Source organism: Panthera tigris, chromosome A1 (assembly GCF_018350195.1).
Source record: "Panthera tigris isolate Pti1 chromosome A1, P.tigris_Pti1_mat1.1, whole genome shotgun sequence".
NCBI lineage: Eukaryota > Metazoa > Chordata > Mammalia > Carnivora > Felidae > Panthera > Panthera tigris.
Genome location: NC_056660.1, coordinates 2074939 through 2100847, shown reverse-complemented (window position 1 = coordinate 2100847; position 25909 = coordinate 2074939). Strand labels below are relative to the sequence as shown.

Sequence of the window (25909 nt, the reverse complement as noted above, 5' to 3'; positions counted from 1 at the left end):
TCAAACACTGTAGTTTTCACTGTACTGGTATTGTACAATTTTTTCAGACTTTTTCTAATTATTATTTTTAAGAAAATGTTTATTTTCGAGAGAGAGTGCAAGCAGTGGAGGGGCAGAGAGAGAGGGCGACACAGAATCCGAAGCAGGCTCTAGGCTCTGGGCTGTCAGCACAGAGCCCGACGCGGGGCTCAAACCCACAGACGGTGAGATCATGACCTGAGCCAAAGTCAGACACTTAACTGACTGAGCCACCCAGGTGCCCCAACATTAAAACAAATTTGAATTACCCTAATTAAACGATAAAGTACCCTCCATATAGGGATCCAAGGTATTAGGAGTAATACAAATGTCCACAGACTTGTTAATTCTTTTAACCACTTTCCACCTCCGCCATCCAAATTCAGTGCTTAGCTGGATTATTTTGATAGCTACCGGGTTTTTCTATTCCTAGTCATTTCTTCCACTAACCCATTCTCCACAATGCTCTCCATTATTTAACGAATTAAGCATTTTTGATGGCTCCCCATTACTTACAGGATAAAAGCCAAACTTCTTAAAGTGTCCTACAGGAACTTTCATCTTCTGGTCCTGCTTACATCCTTAGCCTGTCGGTCACTTCTCCTCCCCCACTCACAAGTAGCCTACATTGCAACCACTGGCAATTCTATGACTCATCATTAGACTGTTACTTTTGCCTTTACTTCCTGCCACACGCTTGCCAGGCAAATTAAGCATCCGTTCGAAGATCGTCTCAAGTTTTTCCGGACTGTTCAGGGAAGGTTGATAAACGGCCCTTTCGCTGGACTCTTATTACACCTTGTATCCATGAAGTGAGTCATCACGCCGTATTACTTATGCTGTGCATTTCATCCGGTGAGACAGTGAGCTCCTTGAGGTTAATATTCGCGAGGTGGACAACCGGATGACACAGAGCCCTAGGAGCTCTAGTACAGATCCAAGCCAGCGACTGTTCAGAAGGCACAGGTCGGCACAGGTATACTCAACTAGGCATGTAACTATAATCAGCTGAGGGCAAGGAGCTCTGTTGTTAAGGAAAGATGAACTCTAGGATGGCTATGGTGTTAACATTTGTAGCCTCGCGGGGAAAAAAATCAAATGTTTCAACAGCATCGCTTTGGCCAAGAAGTGATTAAAACACAGCTGTGACCTTGTATTTACAGCAGTTAGTGTACTATATTAAAATGCGTACGATCTTTAGATAAACCTAGTGCTGAATTCTAGTTTTACCGTTTGTTAGCCGTGTGAACGTGACAGTGTTGCTGACATTTGAGCTTCAGTTTCTAACCTGTACAGTGGAGACGACTACTTCACGAGACTGTTTTACAACTGCAATGATTATACATAAAAATCTCTCCTCTCATGAACTGCCTTCTATTTCTTCAGACCCAAGATTCTAGCATCTTTTTCCTTCTCTGAGATTCACCTTAACCATTCCTTTTTCAAACTCCAAAGTTTCTGAGTTACACAGAGATCGAAGCAACAGAAGTAGGTACATTTTTTTTTTTTTTTTTTTTTGAGAGACAGAGTGCGAGAGGGAGAGGGGCAGAAAGAGAGGGGGAGAGAGAGAGAATCCCAAGCAGGCTCTGTGCTGTTCAGCACAAAGCCTGATGTGGGGCTCAATCTCAGGAACCGTTAGATCACGACCTGAGCTGAAATCAAGAGCCAGACGCTTAACTGCCCAGGCGCTTAGTTAACGATTTTATGTGAAATGGTTACAGTTCTAAGGTCCCCTGAGCCCCCTTCCTTCACCTTTCTCCTAAACAGCATTGGCTGTCACCATTTCCAGGAATGAAAAGAGATGGTCACAGATATTAACTTGCTCATAGGAACCAGAGACATTTTTGTGAGCTATAAAAAGCATTCAATAAGTACACACCACAGAATATGACCTATCAATAACAGAGTTCAGCTTGGTTAAATATTCAACTATCATGCGGCAGGCATTTTTTAGGTGCAATGAATCAAAAAAGTAATAATAATGTCTGCACCACAGCCTACACATCCCAACGGCAGATAATTAAATGTGAACCATGAATCATTCATTAATGAAGAAAACAGTCAATGCTGGCAAATGAGATTCACACTCTCATACATTGGTCTTGCTGTTTTACAATTTTTCTGGAAAGCCATTGGCAATATGCATCATAACCTTTAAATGTTAGTTTTTAACTCAAGATTCTATTTACCCCTATAGATTCAGTATGTGTTCAAAAAGCATATAAAGACGACAAGAAAAATATATATAAAAGATGATTATTTCATCTCTGGGCAATGGGACTGAATTCTTTTTCTTCCGTATTTTGAAAACGTTGTCAAACATAAACACAGCAGTTGAGATATCGAGATTATACAGAAATTGAAACCCAAGTCACATTCATTACTGGGAACGGATTTTGGACGAGTTTTCTTCACATGTAAAATATACAGGGTATACAACAGTCAAGCCCTTTATAGCATACGATTCATAATATCATATATCATACGATTGGGTAATACATGTAAAGGGTATTATACAGTAGAATACAGTATTATATACTGAAAAAGGGTATTCGAAGAGACAAACATCTTCAACTGGTGGCCTGTAATGTCAATTGTATCCCAGAAATAGGTTGTTAAAATACAACTTCACGTCGCAGTTCTGATGAATACCTTTTACTTTATCTAAACGTCTACTTTCAGGGGCGCCTTGCGTGGCTCCACCGGTTAAGCGACTGACTTTGACTCAGGTCATGATCTCGTGAGTTCAAGCCCCCTGTCGGGCTCTATGCCGACAGCTCAGAACCTGGCACCTGCTTCGGATTCTGTCTCCCCTTCTCTCTGCCCCTCCCCTGCTCACACTCAGTCTCTCAAAAATAAACAAACATTAAAAAAAAAAAAATTTAAATGTCTACTTTCAGCAGCATCCCAGAAGAAAATGCTGCTTTTGGGAGTATGTTCAACTGAACTTTTTCAGATTTTCATTTATTTCACTTTTTCATTTATGTTTAGGCGATGTTTCTACAGAAGGTAAGCGAACTCATTTACATTTTATAAAGCCCCCATCAACTATCTTCATACTGAGGCACAGATTCCAAACCATAGCTCATAGGTGTTTTTTTTTGAAGCTTCCACCCAAAATACATTTCATATCCTCTGTGACCCAGGAAATCTCCTGTGTCTTCCTATGAGGATGAAGAAAAAGGAAACAATGCGACCGAGATCAGACTCTCAAGTAGTAAAGAATTGGGAGCCCCAGATATTCTACATGCAGACCACTCCGGTCCAAAGGTTCATTTTCTCTCTCGAGGTTAGCTTTTCAGTTCCAGAACCGGGTCACAGAGATGGCGGCCCCGCGACCCGCCCAGCTCCAAGGCGGTGGCTCTGGGCTAGGACCACTTCTTGGTGACATTGAGATGGTCCAGCTGGTCTCCCACAAACCTGTGGGGGGGGAACTTGGACACGCTGGCCGCCTTGATGGCCTCGAAGGCCGCCGCCCGGCGCCCCGCGGCGTGGCCGTACTCCTGCTCCGCGGTGAGGTAGGGCATGCTCAGCCAGTAATGGTTCTCCGCCTCTATCTCCAGGCGACGGATCATGTTCTGCTTCGCGCGGAAAGACACGGCGCGCGGCCGCCGGTGCTTCCCGATCCACTGGCTGCCAGGAATGCGATTGCGGAGGAGGAGGGCGGTCACGAACATGGTACCTGCGGAGATACGGGGAAAGTCGCACCGGGAAATGGCTACGCACTCGGCCGCAGGTGACAGCAGCGCGCGCGCGCGACCCCGGCTCTCCTGCCGCTCCGCCACCCCCGAGGACGCAGAGCGTGCCCCCAAAGAAGCAGGGAGCCCAACTAGACTCCCTAGGGAAAGAGAGGGACTCCCGAAGCAACGAAATACGGTCATCAACTCACCGGCCGCGAGGTTCACAATCTCCCCCGCGCGCCAGCGGACGCGACCCCGGAAGCGCGTCCGCCTCCCGGAACCTCCTTGCCGCTTCGCGCGAGACTTCAGCTCTCGCGAGAGAGGGCTCGTGCGACCCCCGCGGAGGCGGGACACTTCCGGCGCCGAGAGATTCAAACTAGTGGCGGGCCGGCCCGGAGAGGTGGGGTCCGCTCGCGTCCTGCGTCCTGCATCCTGCGTCCTGCCGAGCAGCCCTTATCCATGGATCTGATCCGAAGCTTCCACGCGAAGCTACGGTCTCTGGCCATCACGCTCGACAGCGAGACGGCCCGGCTGCAGCGAGCGCTGGACGGAGAGGAGAGCGGTGAGTGAGGCGTCGGGCGTCGGGGCCTTCGCGGCTCCTGCGACCCGCCCGGGCGCCCGCAGCCCGCCCCGAGTGCGGCGGCTCAGAAGGGCCTTCACAAGTACGAACGCACCCACTCGGCCGAGAGTGTGTTATTTTAGCTACAGTGGCGAGGGGTGCTTCGAAAGAGATATGGAAGGGCGGTGGCACACCCATCAGAACGCTCGACGTTTGTCGTCAGCAGGGCCCCGAGGGGCTGCAGGTGTCACCTTTTTATTATTTATTCTTCTGCCCCCTCAAGTACGTTGTTGTGGCTGTTTCCGGTTCTGTGTCCAACCACATTTGCTCTCCGCAAATATTGAAATAGCACTGTCACTGTGTTAGGAGGAGAAACCGCATAGAATAAAAGTGTAAATTAAGTTGGCAGACTGAGCTCATAATGCGCACGCTCATTTATACACGATATACTTCAAGTCACATAATGGATATTAATAAAAATACGGTGTAATTAAACAAAATGCAGTTATTTAGCACGGTTCTTTGCTTGTAAACTGACTTTGTCTCACCCAAATGGCCCACAGTTGCAGTAAATGCCTGTATATTTCCCAGCAACCCGTCAATACTAGTGAGTACCTTTTTTTTTTTTTTTTTTTTTTTTTTTGGAAATCCCGACACCCAGCACAGGGCTCAAACTCAAGACCTGGGGATTGAGAGTCACATGACCTTGTGATTGAGCCAGCCAGGCACCCGTCAATACTGCTTAAAAATAAAATTAATATAGCAGAATTCTTCACCACTAACCTTTGTATTAGACATTTAAAAAAAATTGTTGCGGGGCGCCTGGGTGGCCCCGTGGGTTGAGTCCGACTTCAGTTCAGGTCATGATCGCACGGTTCGTGGGTTCCGGCGCTGCGTCGGGCTCTGTGCTGACAGCTCAGAGCCTGGACCCTGTTTCGGATTCTGTGTGTGTGTGTGTGTGTGTGTGTGTGTGTGTGTCTCTCTCTGCTCTTCCCCGCTCATGCTCGCGCTCTCTCTCTCTCTCTCTCTCTCTCTCTCTCTCTCAAAAAAAGAAAAAAATAAAACATAAAAAAAAATTTAAAAATATTGCAAGAGTAGCTCAGGTTTTGAGATTATTTCATAAATGTCATAAATGTAATTTGCCTTAAAACCTCGTCCTCTGTAGACACAGACTCCTTTTACTTTTGTTATATTATGAATAGTGTTCCAGCCATTTAAAAATGTTTATTTTGACTGTAAGAACAATATAGGTACATGACAAAAAATTTGAGAAATGAAAAGTAGAAAGAGGAAAATAAATATTTTCTGTAACTCAGCCATCCAAAGACACCACTATTAATATTTTATTATTTTTTGGTTTTTTTCTTTTTTTTTTTTTTTTTTTAATGTAAGCTCTACACCTAATGTGGGGCTTGAATTCATGACCCAGAGATCAAGAGTCTCATGCTGTACAGACTGAGCCAGCTAGGTGCCACTTTGGGTTCTTGTGCTAATTTACCTTCTTACCAGCATATTAACGTGTACACAAATTTTGCACTTTCTTCTGGTTTTATAAGAAAAAGTTGGGATGATTCTTCTATTTGTGGCCAATATGTATTACAGAAAATATGGTATTGGGGCACCTGGGTGGCTCAGTCATTTAAGCGTCCAACTTCAGCTCAGGTCATGATGTCACAGTTTGTGGGTTCGAGCCCCTGGTCCGGCTCTGTGTTGACAGCTTGCTCAGAGCCTGGAGCCTGCTTCAGATTCTGTGTCTCCCTCTCTCTCTCTGCCCCTCCCCTGCTCGTCCTCTTTGTCTCTCTCAAAAATTAATAAAAACATTTAAAAATAAAAAATATATATACGGAAATGTGATAGAGAAAATGATCACCAAAAAATTTCAGCTTTTATGAATCATTAAATTGATTGACTTTTTAAACTTCTTTGAGATGTAATTCACATAATATAAAATTCAGCATTTAAAGGATACAGTCCAGTGGTTTTTAGTGTATTCACAGAGTTGTGCAACCATTACAGTAAGTTTAGATTTTCATCATCCTCAAAAGAAACCCTGTGACTGTTAATATCCACTCCCCATAATCCCATCCCCAACTACCCTAGCCTTATGCAACTGCTAATCTGCTTTCTGCCTGTATATATTTGTATATTCTGGGTATTTCATATAAAAGGAATCATACAAAAGTAGGCTTTTGTGACTGACTTATTTTAGCCTGATGTTGCAAGGTTCATCCGTGTCAGCATGTATCAGTGATTCATTCCATTATATTTCTGAATAATATTCCATTGTATGGATACGCCACATTGTGTTTATTCATCAGTTGATGAACATTTGGGTTGTTTCCACTTTTTAGATATTATGAATATATGTGAACATTTCCGGTGAACATTATGCTCTCAGGTCTCTTTGGTATACACTTAGAATTGCTGGGCCACATGGTAAACCTATGTTTCACTTTTTGAAGAGCTGCCACATTGTTTTCTAAAGTGGATGCACCATTGTACATTTCTGGCAGCAACGAATGAAGGTTGCGGTTTCTCCACATCCTCATCATTTATTATTATCTGTCTTTCGAATATAGTCCTTCTAGTAGGTATGAAGTATCACTGTCACGTTGACTTGCATTTCCCAAATAAAAATTGGTCAGCTTCAACAGGTGAAAGGAGATCTTCAAAGGAGGCATGTTTTAGAAAGAGAAATATAATTCTTTAAAAAACCGCTTTTACATGATGTATAGTCTATATATTGCAACCGATTAGTAAGAAAGGTGACAGTACAGTGGATGAAGGATGTCTTTGCGATAAATGGTGCCAGGTCAGTTGGACCTGGAAATAAGAATGGATCTTGATCCTTACCTCATGCTATATAAAAAAAAAAAAAAAAAAAAAAAATCAATTCCAGGAGGATTGTAGCTCTGAATGCAAAAGGCAGAACAATAAAGCTTTTAGAAGAAAACGTAAGTGTTGTCATTGGCAGAGATTTTAAAAATAGGAACCAAAAAGTGCTCATTATAAAAAAAATTGCTAGGTGGAATTACATTTCCTCCTTCTCCCCTCCCTCCCTCCCTTCTTTCCTTCTTGATCTGAGTGCTAATTATTTAGGTATGTTCACTTGGAAAGTTGATCAAGCTATATACTTAGGATTTTTGTACTTTTTTGTACGGATGTGATAATTTAATAACTTTTAAAACAAAGGCTGTAATACTTTGTAATTGATACGAAACAAACGATAAATATCTACAAGGATTTTATAATTCTAAGAAACAATACTAAATTATATTTTCTATTCTTTTTCCTCCTTTTCCTTATTGTACTTTTTCCTTATTGCATTTTTTCCTTTCTCTGTTCATATTGAAGACATTGAAGATTATCCAGTGAGAATTTTATATGACCTTCTTTCTGAAGTCCAGACTCTAAAGGTATCGGTCCTGCAATATTAATTTATCATCTTTGTGTGGTAATTTTTAAATAAATAGACTTAGTCTTTTAGTCTTAAGACTAAGTCTTTTGATAGAAAAATTATAATGTACTTTTTTTTCCTCATAAAAGGATGATGTCATTCTTCTTCTTGATAAAGCAAGTTTGGAAAGTCAAGAAAGCATTGGTTTCATAAAGGCAACAAAAGTACTAATGAAAAAAAATTCAATGGATATCATGAAAATAACGGAGTTTTTCCAGAAGTATGGATATAATCCACGTGCCAAGAAAAGCTCAGGTGTGAATGATTTGCATTTTATGGCGTTTGTTTTAGTATTAAAGAAGGAAGGCAACGTGATTACGGTTACTCTGGTTCTGGCTCCGCCATTATGTGGCTTGTCATGTGTGGTCACTTATTCATCAATCTCTGTGCTGGATGCAGTGCTGACTGGTGGTGGCAAAACAAAGACAGTCCTTCCTCTCCTTTCCAAAATGCTAGATTAAAGAAGAGTACAAGAGGGGCGCCTGGGTGGCTCAGTCGGTTAAGCGACCCACTTCGGCTCAGGTCACGATCTCACGGTCGGTGGGTTCGAGCCCCGCGTCGGGCTCTGGGCTGACGGCTCAGAGCCTGGAGCCTGCCTCGGATTCCGTGTCTCCCTCTCTCTCTCTGTCCCTCCCCTGCTCATGCTCTGTGTCTCTCTGTCTCTCGATAATAAATAAACGTTAAAGAAGACTACAAGATAGATCCACGTGATTTTAGGATGGCTGGTTTCTAGTCAGCTCTGCCAAAAATAGCCGAGAGACTGGAGGTAAGGCATGCTATTTCATTTTTCTTGTTCTCAGTTTTTTCTTCCGTAGAACAAGAAATTGGGGGCAATATAAACTGATCAAGTCCTTTTTTAGGTTTTACAGTTGTAACGAAGGGTAGGATAACATGGTGTTTTAGAAGTAGAGCCAGACCATCTGAATGCAAATCTCTAATCCCACCATTGACTGTATTTACTGTATTATCTTTGACCACTTACCTAACCTCGTACCTCCGAATCTCATCTATAGAGTGCAGACGTTTAATACTCCTTACCTTTGAGGTTGCAGCAGGATGGAATGAGATAAAGTTTGTCTAGAATCGTACCTGGCATGTTAATCACCTGGTGTCAGCTCTTGTTGGGCCCACACCTGTGAGGGACTAATTTCAGTATACTTCAGTGTCTTTGTTTCCGTTATGAGAATGATCTTTGTACACAAATCAACCATTAATTACATTCAGCAAATACATACTGGGGATCTGTGTGGAGGGCATAGTAAACAGTCTGCGTGGTGCAGTGGAAAGAATTCAGTTGACTTCACTGTGAACAAGCTCTGGATTCAAGTCCTGGCTCCACCAGTTGCTACAGGCGTGTGACCTCGGATGATTTCTCGGAATTGCTTTTTTCTCACTTGCAAAATGGGGACGATAGTAACTCCCTGTGAGGCAGTGATATCGCGATGATTTTCTTAATCTTATCAGTGACTGCCTTGTGATAAATACAAGGATAAGTTTTTGGTAGCTCTTCTAACATTGCTCAGAATTAACAGAAAGCAGAAAGCACGATGCCAAAACAGAACGCTGTGAATGAGCAGCTCTTCCAAGGGCCCAAAGCCAGGAAACCAGAGTCTATAACCTTTTTTTTTTTTTTTTTGATATGGTGCATACTCCATATTTAACACATCCTGGTTTATCATGCATGCGAAAACAGTATCCTATCCTACTTTGTTTCCTGTTGCCAGTCAGAACAAAGAAAACCCTACCTTCAAAGAGAAAGCGTGCACCTCTTCACTTCCTCCAATCTGTTTGATCTCTTCGCTGGCTAACTAAATATACAGCCTAAATTCATCCCTTTTCTGTTCCTTTGGACCCAAAAGATTCTGACAGGGATCTATACCAATGTTTGATAGACCCCATCTAACTCTAACTATAGACTTTCCTTTAAAAGATGAAGAGAAACAAAAAAGACCATTATCAGACTTAACAAAAATACATTCCGATTCGTAACAAAAGTACAAATGCTTTCTTCTTAAAAAGAATACAACAAACAAGGTATTTTGGAAAAACGTTTTCTCATCTCCTTCAACAAGTACAGTTGTTGCAATTCATATTTCTAATTTAGCAACCAAATCATATCTATTCAAGGTTGGCTAAAACAGATCTTTGTAGTAACTCCCTCCTTCCTTATTCTTAAACAAATGGTAGCGTTTGGAATGAGAGGATGTGAGGTCAAGTTTTGGCTCTTTACATTGTATCAGCTGAGTGTTTTCCAAAATGTTGTTTGGTGCCTTTATAAAAACAAAAAAATATCCTAAGATGTTTTGTGCTTGAAATAGTTAATATGAAAATTAATTGGGGTGAAACATTCAAATGCCTGTCCCATGGGGGGTGCTAAACACATTTTAATTTCTCTTCCTTCAGCTCACCCCCTCCATTTTCTCTTCCTTTCTTGTTACCCTAATTACTGGTTCATTTTTCTTCTCCACTTCATGCTACACATTTTACATTTGTCCCGCGCTTTCCTAATACCCATCCCACTCTCCATACCTTGCTATCTCACTGAAACCCTGTCATTTGTTAAGTTATCTCTGCCCAGATCCTGGCCAAATCCACATATCTTCTTTCTGATTATCCTCCTTGACTTTCTGTTGTCTCTCACACTAAAAGCTAGTGGTTTTCCTTCTCCAGTTCCTTGGCATCATAGGTGCTATCCTGGACCTTTTAACTGCAACTTGGGTTCCACACCAAATTCACTAACCATTAATGTATGCAGGAAATGGCAAAGGATTGTGGGGGAAAAGCACAGTTGTTAGTAAATTATTTAGTTTGAAATGTACAGTGTGGTGATTAACCACATGGGGTCTGGAGCCAGATATTATGACCTTTTCGGGGTTGAGAAACTGCATATCTTTCTAATGCTCTCCTATTATTTTCCTCAACCAGACTTTTGATACAGGCGTTCCAGACGAAGGATAAAAACTTATCTTGGTGTGACAGTCTTTCCTTTTTAACTTAGGCATCTGTAAATGAATACTCTAAACTAATGTTATACTTTGTGTTAAATCTAGATCATAGTTAATTCCACCCTGTAGTTAATGTCATCAAATGAGAAAATAGTTCCAGAATTCATTAAGAAAGATGGGTAAATCACATTAGCTGGGGGAGTAAGGATATTGGACTTTCATTTGCATTGACTTTTCATCTTTTAATACTTTAGTTTACTTTCCTTCTTTAATGTGCAGGCAAAATGGGATCTGGGTCAGAAATTTCCTACAGGGACAGTTGAAATAAAACTTTAGAGACTAAAGAGGGAATCAGGACTTTTGCTGATTGGGGACATTTCAGATGGAGCTATTTTATGTGGCTTTAGTACTTGGGATTTTGTGGTTTGATGTTTGCCCGGAATACGACCTCCTTGGTTTTTCCTCACAGCGGATGAACAAGAAATCACTGACTCTGACTCAGAGTCCACGAAGCATGAAAATGTCCAAATGCCTGATGTGAAGGACAGTCTGTCCAATCCTGCTATTCCAAGCACTGCTAGTTCTGAGAAGTCTCCACGGAGTCCCCAGCTTTCAGATTTTGGACTTGAGCGGTACATGATAGCCCAAGTTCCACCAAACCCTCCACAGGCAGTAAACGACCATGAAGAAGAGCCCAGAATTTTAACTCCATCTTCCAAGCAGTCCGTAGTTAAAGTACCAAAAACTCCAAAATGTGCCCTGAAGATGGATGGTTTTGAGTGTGTAACTCCTAAATTAGAACACTTCGGTATCTCTGACTGTACTGCGTGTTTGAATGAAGATTCCACGATGGGACTTAAAAATATGAAGGAGAATAAAAGGTAAGCCACTTTAAAAAAAAAAAAAGTTTATTTATTTATTTTGAGACAGAGCAGGAGCGGAGGAGGGGCAGAGACAGCAGGAAAGACAGAATCCCAGGCAAGCTCCACATTGTCAGCACAGAGCCCACTGCAGGGCTTGAACTCATGAACCGTGAGATCATGACCTGAGCCAAAGTCAATAGTCAGATGCTCAACTAACTGAGCCACCCAGGTCCCCTGAAAATAATCATCTTGAAAAAGAACTGTCACTATCAGGGGTCTGCAGACTACCGCCACAGGCCAAATCCAGCCTCCTCCCTATTTTTTGTACATAAAGTTTTATTGGAGCACAGCCTAAAAAAGTTCTTTTTGGGGGCACCTAGGTGGCTCACTTGGTGAAGTGTGCAACTCTTGATCTCAGTCCAGGTCTTGATCTCAGCGTCGTGAGTTCTGGCCCCATACTAAGGCCCCACGCTGGGCTCCGTGGCAGACATGAAACCTACTTTAAAAAGTTCTTTTTCTAAAACATCTAAGACAGAAAACACTGAGGTTAGTTTATGAGGTTGACATACCCTTGATATACACATTGACAGAGCATGCAAGAGAAAACTATAACCAGTCCACTGGATGAATAATAATGTAAAGTCCCAATTAAACTACTCAGATTGAATTCACAGAATATTACAAGTATAGTAGATAACTTACAAGTTAACCTTATCTCAGGAATGCAAAGATAGTTTAATACTTGAAGCCCATAACATACATTTTAATGATTGGATTTAATAAGGGAAAAAAGGATAATCTTAATAGATGCCAATAAGGAATTTGATAAAAAATTTTTTTTTAAGTTTATTTATTTTGAGAGAGAGAGAGTGCAGATGGGGGAAGGGCAAAGAGAGAAGGAGAGAGAGAATCCCAAACAGGCTCTGTGCTGTCAGAGGGCTCAATCTCACTAATTGTGAGATCATGAACCGAGATCAAGAGTCAGACGCCTAACTGACTGAGCCACCTGGGTGCCTTAAGGATTTGGTAAAATTTGATACCCGTTCCTTTAAAACGTTTGGTCAAACTCCAAATAGAGTACTTCATTAACATGATAAATTACAAGTATCTAATAATAGTGAAGCTATCTGTCACCATTATTTAACATCATTCTTGATAACTCTGGCCAGTAACAAGTATTTCTAGGCCATGTTTTGTACATGGGCAACTCAAAAAATTCACATCTCAAACTTCAAGAAAGAGGCTCATAGAAGATGTATTTTATATAGTGGTAAGTTAACCATTTAAAATAATGTTTTCCTATATTTTATTAATAACTAGTTCCTAAACGGAGTAGAAAAAAATCCATTCAAATTTGCGACAAAAAAGTGAAATACTGATGCCAGTCGTGGGTAAAAAGATCTACATGATAAAAACCATAAATATTTCTGGGTTAAGTAAAGGAAAAAGTGGGGAATATAATGTTTTTTCTTCATCCTGATAGACTGGCTAAATGTTGTTAAGATGCTTAATCATGACAAATTAATTTATAGATGTTGTGCATTTACAACAAAGCCTCGATAGGATTTTTTTAAAGGAAATGATAAAATGACTCTAAAATTTACTTGGAAGAATAATAAGTAAAAGTAGCTAAAAAGGGGGTACCTGGCTGGTTCAGTCGGAAGAGCATGCAACCCTTGACCTTGAGGTCATGAGTTCGAGCCCTGTGTTAGGTGTAAAGATTACTTAAAAACACAAAATCTTAAAAAAAAAGAGTAGTGAAATAGTAATAAAAAATAATAGTAATGAAGGAATATGACCAAACAGTAAAATATATAATATACAGATACATATAAATATATATATTACAGAAGTAAAAATTATTCAGTAAATTATGCCAGGACAATTGGTTAGTTGAACCATCTTATAGTTACTTGATGATACTCCTCTTCATATTCCAGACATCTGAGTAAATGGCTAGAACATCCTTAGATGACAGGGATCAGTCTTTTTTAGTCTAAAAAAATGACAAGTTCTTAATTTATATCTGTAAACTGGTTGCAAAATTCCACTTTATGGTTTTGAAACCATGAACTATGTAGCTCCTGTATTTGAACTGATGAGTTAAACTTACAGCTTTCCCTTAAGTCAGGGGTTCTTAGCCTGCTTCGCAGTCAAGGCTGTCAATACCAAATGGTTCATAACCTTTTTTGAGCCATGTGTGTACATTAATTAAAAAAACAAACAAACAAACACACAGTTCAATGGGACTCGTGTCACACAGAATGGAACTGAATGTTTGCCTACACTGGACAGTATATAGCAAGACTGAATTTTTTCCCAGAGGTTCAATATTAACTTTTTTTTTTTTTTTTTACACCTTATAATTTCCCTATGAATCACGCCAGTGAGGAGGCCGTAGTATCAGAACCGGTGACCAGTAATCATTTCTTTGCTACTCCTGGCCTCATAATCCAGCAGTTGAAAAAAAATGGTGAGTATAAGAATCACATTACTTCTCAGCTATGCTTTTTCTAGATTATCTTTGTACAAAAATGGTTCTCTCATCTTAGACACCCCCATAGTCCTTCTGCGTCTTGTCAGTTCATGCTATTGAGTTATGTAAAGTTCTGTCCCATTGGGTGCGGCATGATTTCATACTAGAGAAAGAGAATTTTCCGGTATGCTTTTCATAGTTTTCCTGATTATAGCCAATATTTATCCGGGGCGCCTGGGTGGCTCTGTCGGATGAGCGTCTGACTTCAGCTCAGGTGATGATCTCACAGTTCGTGAGTTCAAGCCCCACGACGGGCTCTGTGCTGACAGCTCAGAGCCTGGAGCCTGCTTCGGATTCTGTGTCTCCCTCTCTCTCTCTGCCCCTCCCTTGCTCATGTGTGCTTGCTGTCTCTGTCTCCCTCTCAAAAATAAATAAACATTAAAAAAAAATATTTGCCAGCCTGTTTGTTTCTAACATTTTAACTTAAAACATAAATATATATTCAGTCACCAAACTTCTGATACAGAATCAACAGTACCTTTTTTTAAAATTTAGCTTCAGCCCATTGATCAGATTCTACATTATTTTTCTTACATAAACTACACTTAGAATACAGTAGCTACCATTTCAAATTGTTTTTTTAAAATACAAGAACTTAAAGAAAAATTTCATAAAGTGTTTTCATATTTGTCCCACCAACTACAAAAACATCAGTTTTCACAAAAATATAAAAGAAAACATTCTAGAGTTTTGTGATTTCTTGATTAATTATAATTGTCTAATCTCTGTCAAATTTATTGCCACATTTAAAAAAAAATTTTTTATGTTTATTTATTTTTGAGAGAGAGTGCAAGCGGGAGAGGGGCAGAGAGAGGGAGACACAGAATCCGAAGCAGGCTCCAGGCTCTGAGCTGTCAGCACAGAGCCCGACGTGGGGCTCGAACCCACGAGACGTGAGATCATGACCTGAGCCGAAGTCGGACGCTCAGCCGACTGAGCCACCCAGGCGCCCCTATTGCCATATTTTTAAAAGTAACTTGTCTTTATCAAGTCTTCCAAACTTAGGAACATCTTTTCAGAAAAATTCTTTTTGTACTAATTTCACTGACATATAATATTAAATTATGTTATTAAATTAAGTATTTCTGGCATCAACAGGTGTGAAGAAATACAAATGACTCGTAGTAAACTTAGAGCTCAGCTTGTGGGAAAGAGCCTGTCTGTACCAAAGAGGGAGAGAGTGGACCACCGTCTCGTAGACACCAAGAGTCAGTTCCCAGTGGAGCATAAACTTTTTAGAAAATGATGAGCGGGGGGCACCTGGGTGGCTCAGTCGGTTAAGCATCTGACTCTTGATTTCAGTTCAGGTCATGATCTCGTGGTTCATGGGTTCAAGCCCCTCGTGGGGCTCTGCGCTGACAGTGAGGAGCCTGCTTCCGGTTCTGTGTCTCCCTCTCTCTCTCCCCCCCCCATCTCACATGTTCTCCCTCTGTCAAAATAAATAAATGAACTTTAAGCAAAAAAAAAAAAAAAAAAAAGGAAAGGAAACGATATAGGAGAATATTTGTGTATTACTTCTGAAGTGGGATGGATTTTTTTAAACATCTTTTTTAAAGTTTATTTATTTTTAGAGAAAGAGCACGAGCGGGGAAGGGGCAGAGAGAGGGAGAGAGTCCCAAGCAGGCTGTGCGTGGTCCGTGCAGAGCCCAATGTGGGCTCACTCACAGGACATGAGATCGTGACTTGAGCTGAAATCAAGAGTCTGAACCGACTGAGCCACCCAGGTGTCCCCGGGAGGGAGTTTTTAAAGAACAGCTTACTGACGAAAAAACTTCCGTATACCACAGGCAGTGTATTTGACGGAGGGAATGGCAAGCTTAGGTTTATCCATTAGAACTTTGGTTCAGTGACGGCTTGTTAAGAGAGATTGTATCGTATTTCAGTTTGACTCTATTCTTATGCCACAAAAGTACCTTTAGTATGATTCTTAGAGTCTATACCTAGTGAAAATTCGTCATTTGTTTACCATTTTCTTTATTTACTGTTGCTTCTTACATCCCACTTATTCCTTCTGGGTCTAGTTTTCTTCTTGTGAAAGCACAGCCTCCAGCAGTTCTCTGGGATACTTCTCGTCTGGGAGAGGTGGTCTCTGGTTTTGTGTCTGAAGATCTCTTTTTTCTTTCTCTGTCATTCATTTTGGAACGGTGATTTAACTGGAAATAGACAATAGATAGCTGACTTTCTTCAAAATTTTATACAGAAATTATTTCATTGTGATCTGGTGCCCATTCCTGATGAGCAGAGTCCTGTGGGCCTGATGTGCTCTCCTGTGTAGATCTGTGGTCTTTTCTTCCCGGTCGTAAGATTTTTGTCATTATCTTTGATATTCTACATTTCTCTGTAATTTTAAAATAAGTTTATTTGTTTTTATTTACTGCGTTTAGAATTTGGTATGATTGTCAAACTAAGAACTCATGTCATCAATTTTGGAAAATACTCTGAGATTCTCTCTTTAATAAGATTACCTCTTCCCTAATTCTTCAATTTTTTTCTCCTGGAATCTCTGTAACAGATTTTAGAATGTTCTCCTTCAGTCTCCTTGGTTTGTTAACTTCCCTTTGATATCTTCCTTTTCTCTATGCTACCATGTGCTTTAGTTGGAACTTTCTTCCACTTTGCTATTTTTCTTTTATACTGAGTCTAAATTATTATTTTAATCTATTGAATTTTTATTCCAGGGACTACATTTTCTGTCTTACATGTTTTTCCCTTCAAATGTGACTGTTCTTTTTTTCCCCTTCCGTAATCCTGTTCCCTTGCCTTATGATTTCTGTGCCTTCCTTTATCTCTGAACATTTTAGACAGATGTATTTGGAAAACTGTTTAAGGTGTTAATACTTTCGTTTATTGCTCTGATTCTCTTTCTTGGAGGTGTGTTTCCTTACAGGCTTTTCGTCTTTTTTTTTTTTTTTTTTCATCTACCTCCAAGTTAGTTAGCATATAGTGCAACAGCGATTTCGGGAGTAGATTCCTTATTCGGGGTCTTTCCTGGTTCCATAGAAATTTTAGGATCGTTTGTTCTAGCTCTGTGAAGACTGCTGGTGTTATTTTGATAGGGATTGCCAGGCTCTTAGTTTTTAACTCCTCTCAGATGAAGTTGTTTTCAGTGTCATGGGTTGTCACGGAGTCCTGTGGAACCATTTCACGCTTGCCCCAGCCAAGGCCCCACGGGCTTACCGATCGCACACGTTTTTATGTTAACTGCTTGACTCAGGTCGCCTGCACTGGACACGCAGAGTGAGCTCAGAACCCACGACTCTACACCGTTTGCAGCTGCTACTCTGGTTTTCCGTTTCTTGCAAAGACTCGACTTTTAGCCTCACTTGCTTTCATCCCGTTCCCCTGGAGTCAGTGCCACTGGGCAAGCATCTTCCAGTTCCTGCTTCGCAGACCTCACTGGTCTTCCAGGCGCTCAGCTTGATGCACTGTCTCCGTTCCACTGCCCCTTCAGAGGCCGTCTTAGAGTCCCACGTGTCTGTCTCCAGGCAGATTTCAGATTAAGTAGATGTTAGCATCGTACCACATTTGCTTCAGATCTTTCTTTTACTGTTACACGTAAAGCTAAATCCCTACTCCGTTATTCTCCTTCCCTTCCTCCCCTAAAGTGATGATTATTCTAAAGTATAGTTGTGCTGTTTGAAAATTTTACTTAAGTTACAACATCCAATTTTTATTTTGTCACTTGTTTTTTTTTTCGTTCACTCCATGTAAATCCAGTTCATCTTAATTTTTAAGCGCTACATGAATAAGCCAAATTTCATTTATTCATTTGCTTATTAAGGGGTAGTTGTTTTTTACTTCTTTACTCTTACAGGCAATGCTCTGATGACTTTGTTCCTTGCGTACATGTGTTACATCTAGGAGTGGCATTTCTAGATCAAAGGTGATGCATATCTTCCGTATTCTGGAAAATGCTTAATTGCCACCCAAGAGTGGCTGTTCTGATTCCCACCAGCAGTGTTTCTGTTCCTATTTCTCCATCTTTCCCAGCACTTGATTTTTAGACATAATAAAATTTTCCTAGTCTGATCATTATTCTAACATGTTTACTTTTTCTCTTTGATTTTTTTTTTAAGACTGCTTTCATCATACTATGTGAGAGTCATTAAATGTCTGTATACACATGGTTCTGTTTCTGAGATCTCTTTCTTGTTCTGATAGTTATGGCTTTAGAGTAAATCCTAGTGTCTTAGAAGGTAGGTGACCTCCTTGTCCTCTTCCCTCCCTCTTTTCTTCTTTAGAAATTTGATCTTCTCCAGAAAGTTCATACAGATGTTAATAGAGTTACCTGTAGGCGTCTTGTCTTCTTTGTTGCTGTTATAAAAAATGTCTTCTCATAAACTGAGGGTCGATGGGTGGGTGGGAGGGAGGGGAAAGTGGGTGATGGGCATTGAGGAGGGCACCTGTTGGGATGAGCACTGGGTGTTGTATGGAAACCAATTTGACGATAAATTTCATATTAAAAAAAAGATCTTCTATCAAATTATATTTTTAATTGCTTGTTGCTCTTTTGCTAGAACTACTGATTTTTGTTTTTGTATATTGCCCTTACACCTTGCAGCCTTGCTGAACTTTTATTAGTGCCGATGATAAGCGAATATGAAGTTTTGTTTCTTCCTCTCTAGTCAAGCACACACTGTAGCTAATTTCTTGAGTTCTTAAACATAAAGTACACAAATTATATTGATTGTAACGTGAAAGTTGAAATCTTGGGATGCCTGGGTGGCCCAGTCGGTTAAGCATCTGACTTCGGCTCAAGTCGTAATCTTTCGGTTCGTGGGTTTGAGCCCCATGTCAGGCTCTGTGCTGACAGCTCAGAGCCTGGAGCCTGCTTCGGATTCTGTGTCTCCCTCTCTGTCTGCCCATCCCCTGCTCGCACTCTGTCTCTCAAAAATAAATATACATTAAAAAAAAATTTTTTTTAAATAGTTGAGAGAGCCCTGATGTGGGGCTCGAACTCACAAGTTGTGAGATCATGACCTGAACCGAAGTCAGCCGCCCAACCGACTGAGCCACCCAGGTGCCCCTCAACTTTATTTCCAAATGTATATTTTCATGCCATTGTTTGTGTCTCTTAGATGGCGACTATACAGATTCCCCCTTGGCACCCACGTTCTGCACTCCTGGTTTGAAAATTCCTTCTACAAAGAACAGTATAGCTTTGGTACGTTTCCATAACCTTGAAAGCTCTGATCTTTTTCCTGATGACCTATATACGCTACTATTTCTAGACGCAGTCTGTTTTAATATTGTCTGTCGACTATACTTCAGTTAAAAAGGAAAAAAAACCACTTAGACTACTGCAGCCTTTAAGAGTACATTTACATATTTCTAGAGGGGAATTTAGGGGAATTTGGCAGCATATAGCAAAAGCTTTAAAATTTTCATGTCCTTCAACCGTGTCTCAGAATTTACTCTAAGGTACATTGGCACAAAGAATTATAACAAGGAGTTTATAGAGAAAGGAACAGCATTATTTATAAGAGCAAAGCATGGGAAAGATCTAGATGTCAAGTGGTAGCATAGAAGCAAACTACACTAGGGTGTGTATGGTGTTCTGTTACTAGCATATTTTTTTATTATTTTTTAAAATATTTATTTATTTTGAGAGAGAGAGAGAGTGGGAGAGGGCCGGGGGAAAGCCAGATATGGGACTCAAACTCACGAACCATGAGATCATGACCTGAGCCAAAAGAAGAGTTGGATGCTGAACCCACTGAGCCACCCAGGCACCCCTAACATATGTGTCAAAGCACAGATAAGAACATAAAAAGAATGTTTTAAAAATACTTAATGATGGAAAATGACATGCATGTGCATGTATACACACACACACAATATATATATTTTATTTCAAGAAAAAAATAAAAGAATGGATAGAAACACACCAAAATGTGATTGTCTCCAGGTCACAGATTCATGGGTGATTTTTATGCTTTTTCCAAATATTACTCGATGAACAAATTAATATAATCATACCTCCTCCCTTTTTTGAAGTCACTATGAACACTTAAGACAACCAACACAGTAGACCGGGCTATCCGTAAAATGTGGCTAGTACATCTGAGGAGCTGATTTTTCACTTTTAAAAACTTGATGAATTTCAAATTAAATCTAAATAGACCCGTGTGGCTTGTTGCTACTCTATTGGACGGAATAGCTAGACGGACAAAATACTAGTATCAGTTGAAGTCCCCATCAGGCTCTCTCCTGCTAGTACTTGCCACTTGCAGTGAATTCGCCCCTTGTGTTCCTGTTCTTGTGGAAGGCCCCCTGCTGGTGTGACTCTATTAACTCTGACCCTAGAGAGAGGAGGTGATTTACTGGGTTGGTCAGGTTAGCACGAATTGCATGCTAAGTTTAGCTCACACGGCTTTCTTTGTGTCAAGAGTGAGGGCGTGTGGTCACACTTTTGCTCATCCATGGTGTTACTCTTACCTGGGACAGCTTAGTGTTGCCTGAAACTGGGTGGGTGAGTCCCTCTAACCTTGTTCAGTCAGGCCCGTTTAGTTTTCATAATAAGCTGTAGCTCAGCCTTTATTAGTAAGAAGAGAGTATTTTGTCCTCCATGTGCCATTTCTTTGTTTCCTCCATTTTCTTTAGTAATCGGTCGAGGAAGAGCGGGTCATTTTTGTGCGACAGAACTAAAATTGACTAATTTTTATTTACTGTATTTTATGCCATCGTAATTTAATGATTTATTCTGTTCAATAGGGATCCACAAATTACCCATTATCGGAAACAAATAGCTCATCAAACGATTTGGAAATGAAAGACTGTACATCGTTAATTTTAAATTCGGAGAAGTGTTTTGAGAGTTTTGCGGATCCCTCTTCTCCCGTAATTTCTTCTTACGAGAATCTGCTGAGAACACCTACACCTCCAGAAGTCACTACCATTCCAGAAGATATTCTTCAGGTTATTTTCCCAGGCTGTTTCTTTTTCTGATACATTCTTTTCAAAATTAGACATTTATATTAACGACCTGAAACTATAAAAACCGTCTGATTTCTCATCGGGCTAATGTGCTGGTTTGTGTACTGAGAAAATCCGAATTCTGGGCTCTCAGTCCCTTCTGAGAGTACCTGGATAAGGCTCTTCAGACTGAGCATGAGCTCAGGATTTCATCATACTTTTATTTCCTCATGGTGCATTTTCTCTTTACCTTCAACTTCATGTTCTGAAATGTCTTCTTATAATATTTTATAATAATTGTTCAGCTGCCATTGCCACGTTGACCATTTTTTCCATTGGAGGTATGGCTGGCAAAATCGGAAAGGCCACGTTACCCCCCCCATTCTCCAGGGTAGGGTATCATGGATAACATTTCAGTGTTTCTTGAACCTGAGACATCTTGGACATCAGTTTGAGAAACACTGACTTACATGTTAGAATATCTGATGCTTTTAATGTTTATGTATTTATAAGAGAGCACACAAGTGCACAGGCGTGAGCGGGGGAGGGGCAGAGAGAGCAAGGGAAGGAAAGAATCCCAAGCAGGCTCCGCGCCGTCAGCACAGAGCTCGGCTCGGGGCTCTGTCCTACGAACTGTGACATCATGACCTGAACCGAAATCAAGAGTCGGACGCTTCACCGATCGAGCCACCCAGGCACCCCAAGAATATCTGATTGTTTTATACACCACTTACCTCTAGTCTACTACTGATCTGTAAGGACTGCCAACTCTACCCCGTCACCACCAGTCATCCCCACCCTAATAGAAGGTAGAGTGGCAGCTGTCGCTTAGGCAAGTGGAGTCGTTCAGAACCGTTCTCGCAAACTACCTAGCTTGTGGAGAGCCGTGGCTACTTGGAATAATACCTAAATGCCAAGAGAGCGGACTCATCCTGTGATATCAAGAAAGTATTTGCTACCCTTTGTTTTCGGTCTTCTCTGTTTTCCTGGACGTTAGAAAATGGGGTGAGCGTCTTCTATCTTTATAGGAGTTTATCTAGAGTTTCTACTTTGCTGTGGTCGATCCTCCTTTTTATTTCTACGTGAAAGGGGGGGATCCTTGTATTTCATGTATCACCTCTTTGTGAAAAAGAAATCATAGCTGATATTTCAGAGTCTCCTTTTCATAATCTTTAATAGCTGATCATCTTTCTTTTGAGCACATATTTTGCCTCTTTCCTAGATATATTTTCCCTGACAGTGTTGTAAAGGCTTAATTTGCTCTTGGGGATATGTTGCTGCTTATTGTACTTCCACTAATCTTAGAGTACATTTTAGAAGGCTTCAGAAGTCAAGCCTCTACATCGAAGTTCAATTTCAAACTCCATCCTTTCTTTGCTGTTGAATGTCTGTGCTGCTGAAAAATTACTGTTTCAAATAACCCATATTTTTACATTTTTCTTGGCTTTTTTTTTAAAGATTTTGGGGGGGGGGTAAGTTTATTTATTTTTGAGAAAGAGAAAGTGGGGGAGGGGCAGAAAGAGGGGGAGAGAGAGAATCCTGAGCAGACTCCACACTGTCAGCACGGAGCCCGACGTGGGGCTCGAACTCACAAACCGTGAGATCATGACCCGAGCCAAAACCGAGAGTCGGACACTTAACCAACTGAGCCGAGCCCCTTTTCTTGGCTTTTCTTGAGTATTTTATAACACCTTCCAAGTTTGTTGTGTAGTTCTTGGGACTTGATAAAAAGGAATTTGTTTTGTTTCAGATTTTATCAAAATACAACTCGAACCTAGCTACTCCAGTGGCAGTGAGAGCCGTGCCACCCGGCAAAGCGTTCCTCGCCAAATACGGAGCACCGAGCGTCCGAGGTGCTGGCAACAAAGAAAACTGGTGAAGGTAGGCGCCATTCCAGAGAAATCACCTGTGTTATTGGAGGAAGACACTTACAAATGAGCATTCAGATGGTAGTAAAAACGTTTTGACATTTGCCAGCTTAACAGGTTAACAGCCCAACTCTGGCTCTCGGGATACTGAGCTTGCTGTCCCTGCAGTTCAGATCCCCACACTAGCAAGTAGGATGATGTCACTGGGCATCTATATTACACGATTTTCTAAGTGCAAAAATACATAGTCACAGTGTTCTGTCATTTGTGGTGTTGATGTCTATTACAGCTCATGGATTTTTCTTAAACTTTGTATGTTTTCGCAGAAAACTTTGCAAGTTTTGTAGACACAGAACAGAAGGCGGTGGAAGCAGAGCGGGATGGACTCGTCGTGTCACCCCACATCTTCCCCCTTTTTCCAAACCAGCCCAGAGTAAAGATGAACACGGACACAGATGTGCTTTTTGTTAAGATTTGACTCCATTTAACCTCGATCTTCCTCAGCTATTCCATTGTTAAAGTTGTCGTTACGACCGCACTGACTTCACGTTCACCTGCCTGATCTAACAAAATGGTCGAGAGATACTAGGACGCAGGGTACAAAGTTTAAAGTTCTTAAATGTTTGTGACTTCCGACGAGGCCATCCTGATCTTCTCGTGGCGGGGTGGTGGTGCCGTCGCCAGAGCTGGGCTCCTCCCTTGATTCTGGCTCTGTCCTTGTCCTGTCTCCTCTCATGACTGTCCCTGAGCTTTTCACACCTTTTAGCTCAGCAGCGCTCTCTTAAGACTGTTGTCTACAGATGACAGCTTAAGTTAATTTAGGAAGAGGGAGAAGGCCGCAGGCCTGGGTGGCTATACCGCGGGCGGCCTCGGGTGGACCACGGGAGCCGGGGACTCGCCCATCAGGACGCGTGCCTTTTGTTTTCACTCACAGCTTCTTCGTACGCGTCAGTTCTGTCCTCTCCAGTCCACTCCATCCACCACGTGGCTGCTGACCCTCTCAGCGTTCCCTCTCTCCAGCTTGGCCACCTAGCACACCCCGACCCTCTATGTGGAAGGTTTTGAGGACTCTTCCTGGGCCAGGTGCCCTTCTGTGGACTGTCACCTGGGACCCCGGGAGGCAGGGACCCTTGTCTCTTGAGCCCTCTGATAGCTTCAGGCCTCCCTGTCCAAGCCCAGGAAGTAGTTCTAAGTCCATGCAAGTAATGTTGGCGAACCCCAGATTACAACCAGGGGGAAAAGAAGGGCCTGTCCTCTGTGGACACCAGTTAAAATTGAGAAGCAGCAGTTTGCAAGTATCTTGACAAGGTGCTTCGGTTTCCCAAACCTACTAACCTTCAAAGGCTTATTAGGTTTGGGAAATTTGACGCAGGAAAGATGACCCGACCCTCTTTGATGCCTGTGCCTCGGAAGTCCAATGGAAGACCCGTCCCACTGTGCTCTTTTCATCCTGTTAGAAGATCATCGCTAAAACAGCACTTGATTCTTTGTTCTAGGAATTACTATGTGGTTATAACTTAATTTTGTTAAATGTAGTGTAACATAATTATCTGCAAGTTTTTCAGTTTTATTTTTCAAGGGAAAGCTCTGGTCAGTTTTGTATATGACTCCCAAATTGCTCTCAAGCTCTTGTTGGCGGTTTTCTGGAGCTACACGCACATAGATCCAAGAGCAGATGAGACGGCCGAAGGAGGGAGGGGTGGACTCGAAGCATATTCGGGACTCAGGCCTGGGGTTCCCCGAACTTTGGAAGACGGAAAGAGGCGGAGCGATGGAGCAAAGGAGGTCGAGAAGAGGCCAGTGAAGGCAGAAAATATTTCAGTGATCAACTCTATCAATGTTGCTGAGGATCCGAGTGAAAAGACAGAAGCGACCACTGGGCTTGGCGAAACAGGTCGTTGACGGCGCTAGTTTTTTTGTTTTTTACGTTTGTTTTTGAGAGAGCGTGAGCGGGGGAGGGGCAGAGAGGGAGGCACAGAATCCGAGGCAGGCTCCAGGCCCCCAGCTGTCAGCACCGAGCCGGACACAGTTCAGACCCCTGAACCGTGAGATCGTGACCTGAGCCGAAGTTGGCTGCTCGACCCACTGAGCCACCCAGGAGCCCCCGACAGCACTAATGTTGGCGGGGCCCCAGGGAAGGAAGTTGGCAGTGGACTGGAGAGAGGGTGGGGGTGAGAAGCGTCAGGTGTCTTAAGATGCGAAATAAAGACCGTAGGAAGCGTTTCCGGTCGCCTGCTTTTTCGCGGCGGCCCCTCGACTTCCATTTGCCCGAAACTTCTCCCCCCGACCCTTTCCACTTGTCGCCCGTGGCCCTGGTTCCCGTTACTTCGCGCTGCGATGCTTCCAGCTTATTAAGCTCCGAGGGTTAGGATCGGCAAGCCTGTCTCCTGGCTTGGAACCCTTCAGTGTCCCCCCCCCCCCCCCCCCTTCCCGTGCTTTCGGAATGAAACCCAAGATCGCGGAGGCGGCCTCCGCGGCCCTACTCGATCCGCCCTTGGGCCACTTCTCCCTCTTCTCTCGCAGCTCGTGCTCTCGCCGCACGGGGGCCGACTCTGCTTTTCCGCCCCCTCCTGCCGCGGGGCTCACGCACGCTGCTCTCGAGGGCACTTTCCCCGGCCGCCCCGCTGAGTTGGCGAACGCGCTCCCGTGGCCGGAGGTTGCGCGTCGGCCCGCCCGCCACCGGCCTTTCGGGGGAAACGGCCCGCCGGGCGTCCCCGAAGAACGCACAGCCGAGCTCCGGGCGCGACGGAGCGGCGTCGCGGCCCCGGGCCCCAGCGGCCGGCGCCGGGCCTGCGACCCTCACCTGAATCACCGCAGTAGCATCAGACACGTCCTTTGTATCTGCCCCGGCCACCAGGCGCTTCGGCGCCTACCTCGTCACAGCCGCGCCTTTGCCCTTGCCAGACCCCACGTGGGGCACAGAAATCCGGCCCAGCTGCCCGTAGGAGCTGGACAAGCTCCAGTGCCATTTTCAGCAGTGATTACCTTCGTCGTGACGCCTTCCGACCCACCTGTTACCAGTTACACTTCCGTGACTAGACCGGAAGCCTTTTTAAAAATTTTTTTGT

General features: G+C 42.5%; 2 protein-coding genes across 2 annotated transcripts; one reads left to right on the top strand and one right to left on the bottom strand.

Moving 5' to 3' along the window:
• Positions 1-2950: 2950 nt before the first annotated feature.
• MRPL57 (mitochondrial ribosomal protein L57) lies at positions 2951-4005 on the bottom strand. Its single transcript, XM_042979558.1, has 2 exons — positions 3908-4005; positions 2951-3700 (listed from the first exon to the last, which is right to left on the bottom strand). Exon 2 carries the CDS (start codon positions 3693-3695, stop codon positions 3387-3389), a length of 309 nt encoding a protein of 102 aa, XP_042835492.1. The 5' UTR covers positions 3696-3700; positions 3908-4005; the 3' UTR covers positions 2951-3386.
• Positions 4006-4054: 49 nt separating this feature from the next.
• Positions 4055-24820, top strand: SKA3 (spindle and kinetochore associated complex subunit 3). Its single transcript, XM_042979483.1, has 9 exons — positions 4055-4260; positions 7612-7673; positions 7804-7969; positions 11129-11540; positions 13910-13995; positions 19137-19222; positions 20773-20976; positions 22724-22854; positions 23168-24820. Exons 1-8 carry the CDS (start codon positions 4158-4160, stop codon positions 22850-22852), a joined length of 1248 nt encoding a protein of 415 aa, XP_042835417.1. The 5' UTR covers positions 4055-4157; the 3' UTR covers positions 22853-22854; positions 23168-24820.
• The last annotated feature ends 1089 nt before the right edge of the window (positions 24821-25909 follow it).

What these genes read in the sequence shown, in the direction of transcription:
- SKA3 (XM_042979483.1), top strand. Translation starts at nt 4,158, where the DNA reads ATGGATCTGATCCGAAGCTTCCACGCGAAGCTACGGTCTCTGGCCATC. An exon ending in CTGAAGTCCAGACTCTAAAG is followed by an intron (nt 7,674 to 7,803) that starts GTATCGGTCCTG and finishes TCCTCATAAAAG; the next exon opens with GATGATGTCATTCTTCTTCT. An exon ending in TTCCAGAAGATATTCTTCAG is followed by an intron (nt 20,977 to 22,723) that starts GTTATTTTCCCA and finishes GTTTTGTTTCAG; the next exon opens with ATTTTATCAAAATACAACTC.
- MRPL57 (XM_042979558.1), bottom strand. Translation starts at nt 3,695, where the DNA reads ATGTTCGTGACCGCCCTCCTCCTCCGCAATCGCATTCCTGGCAGCCAG.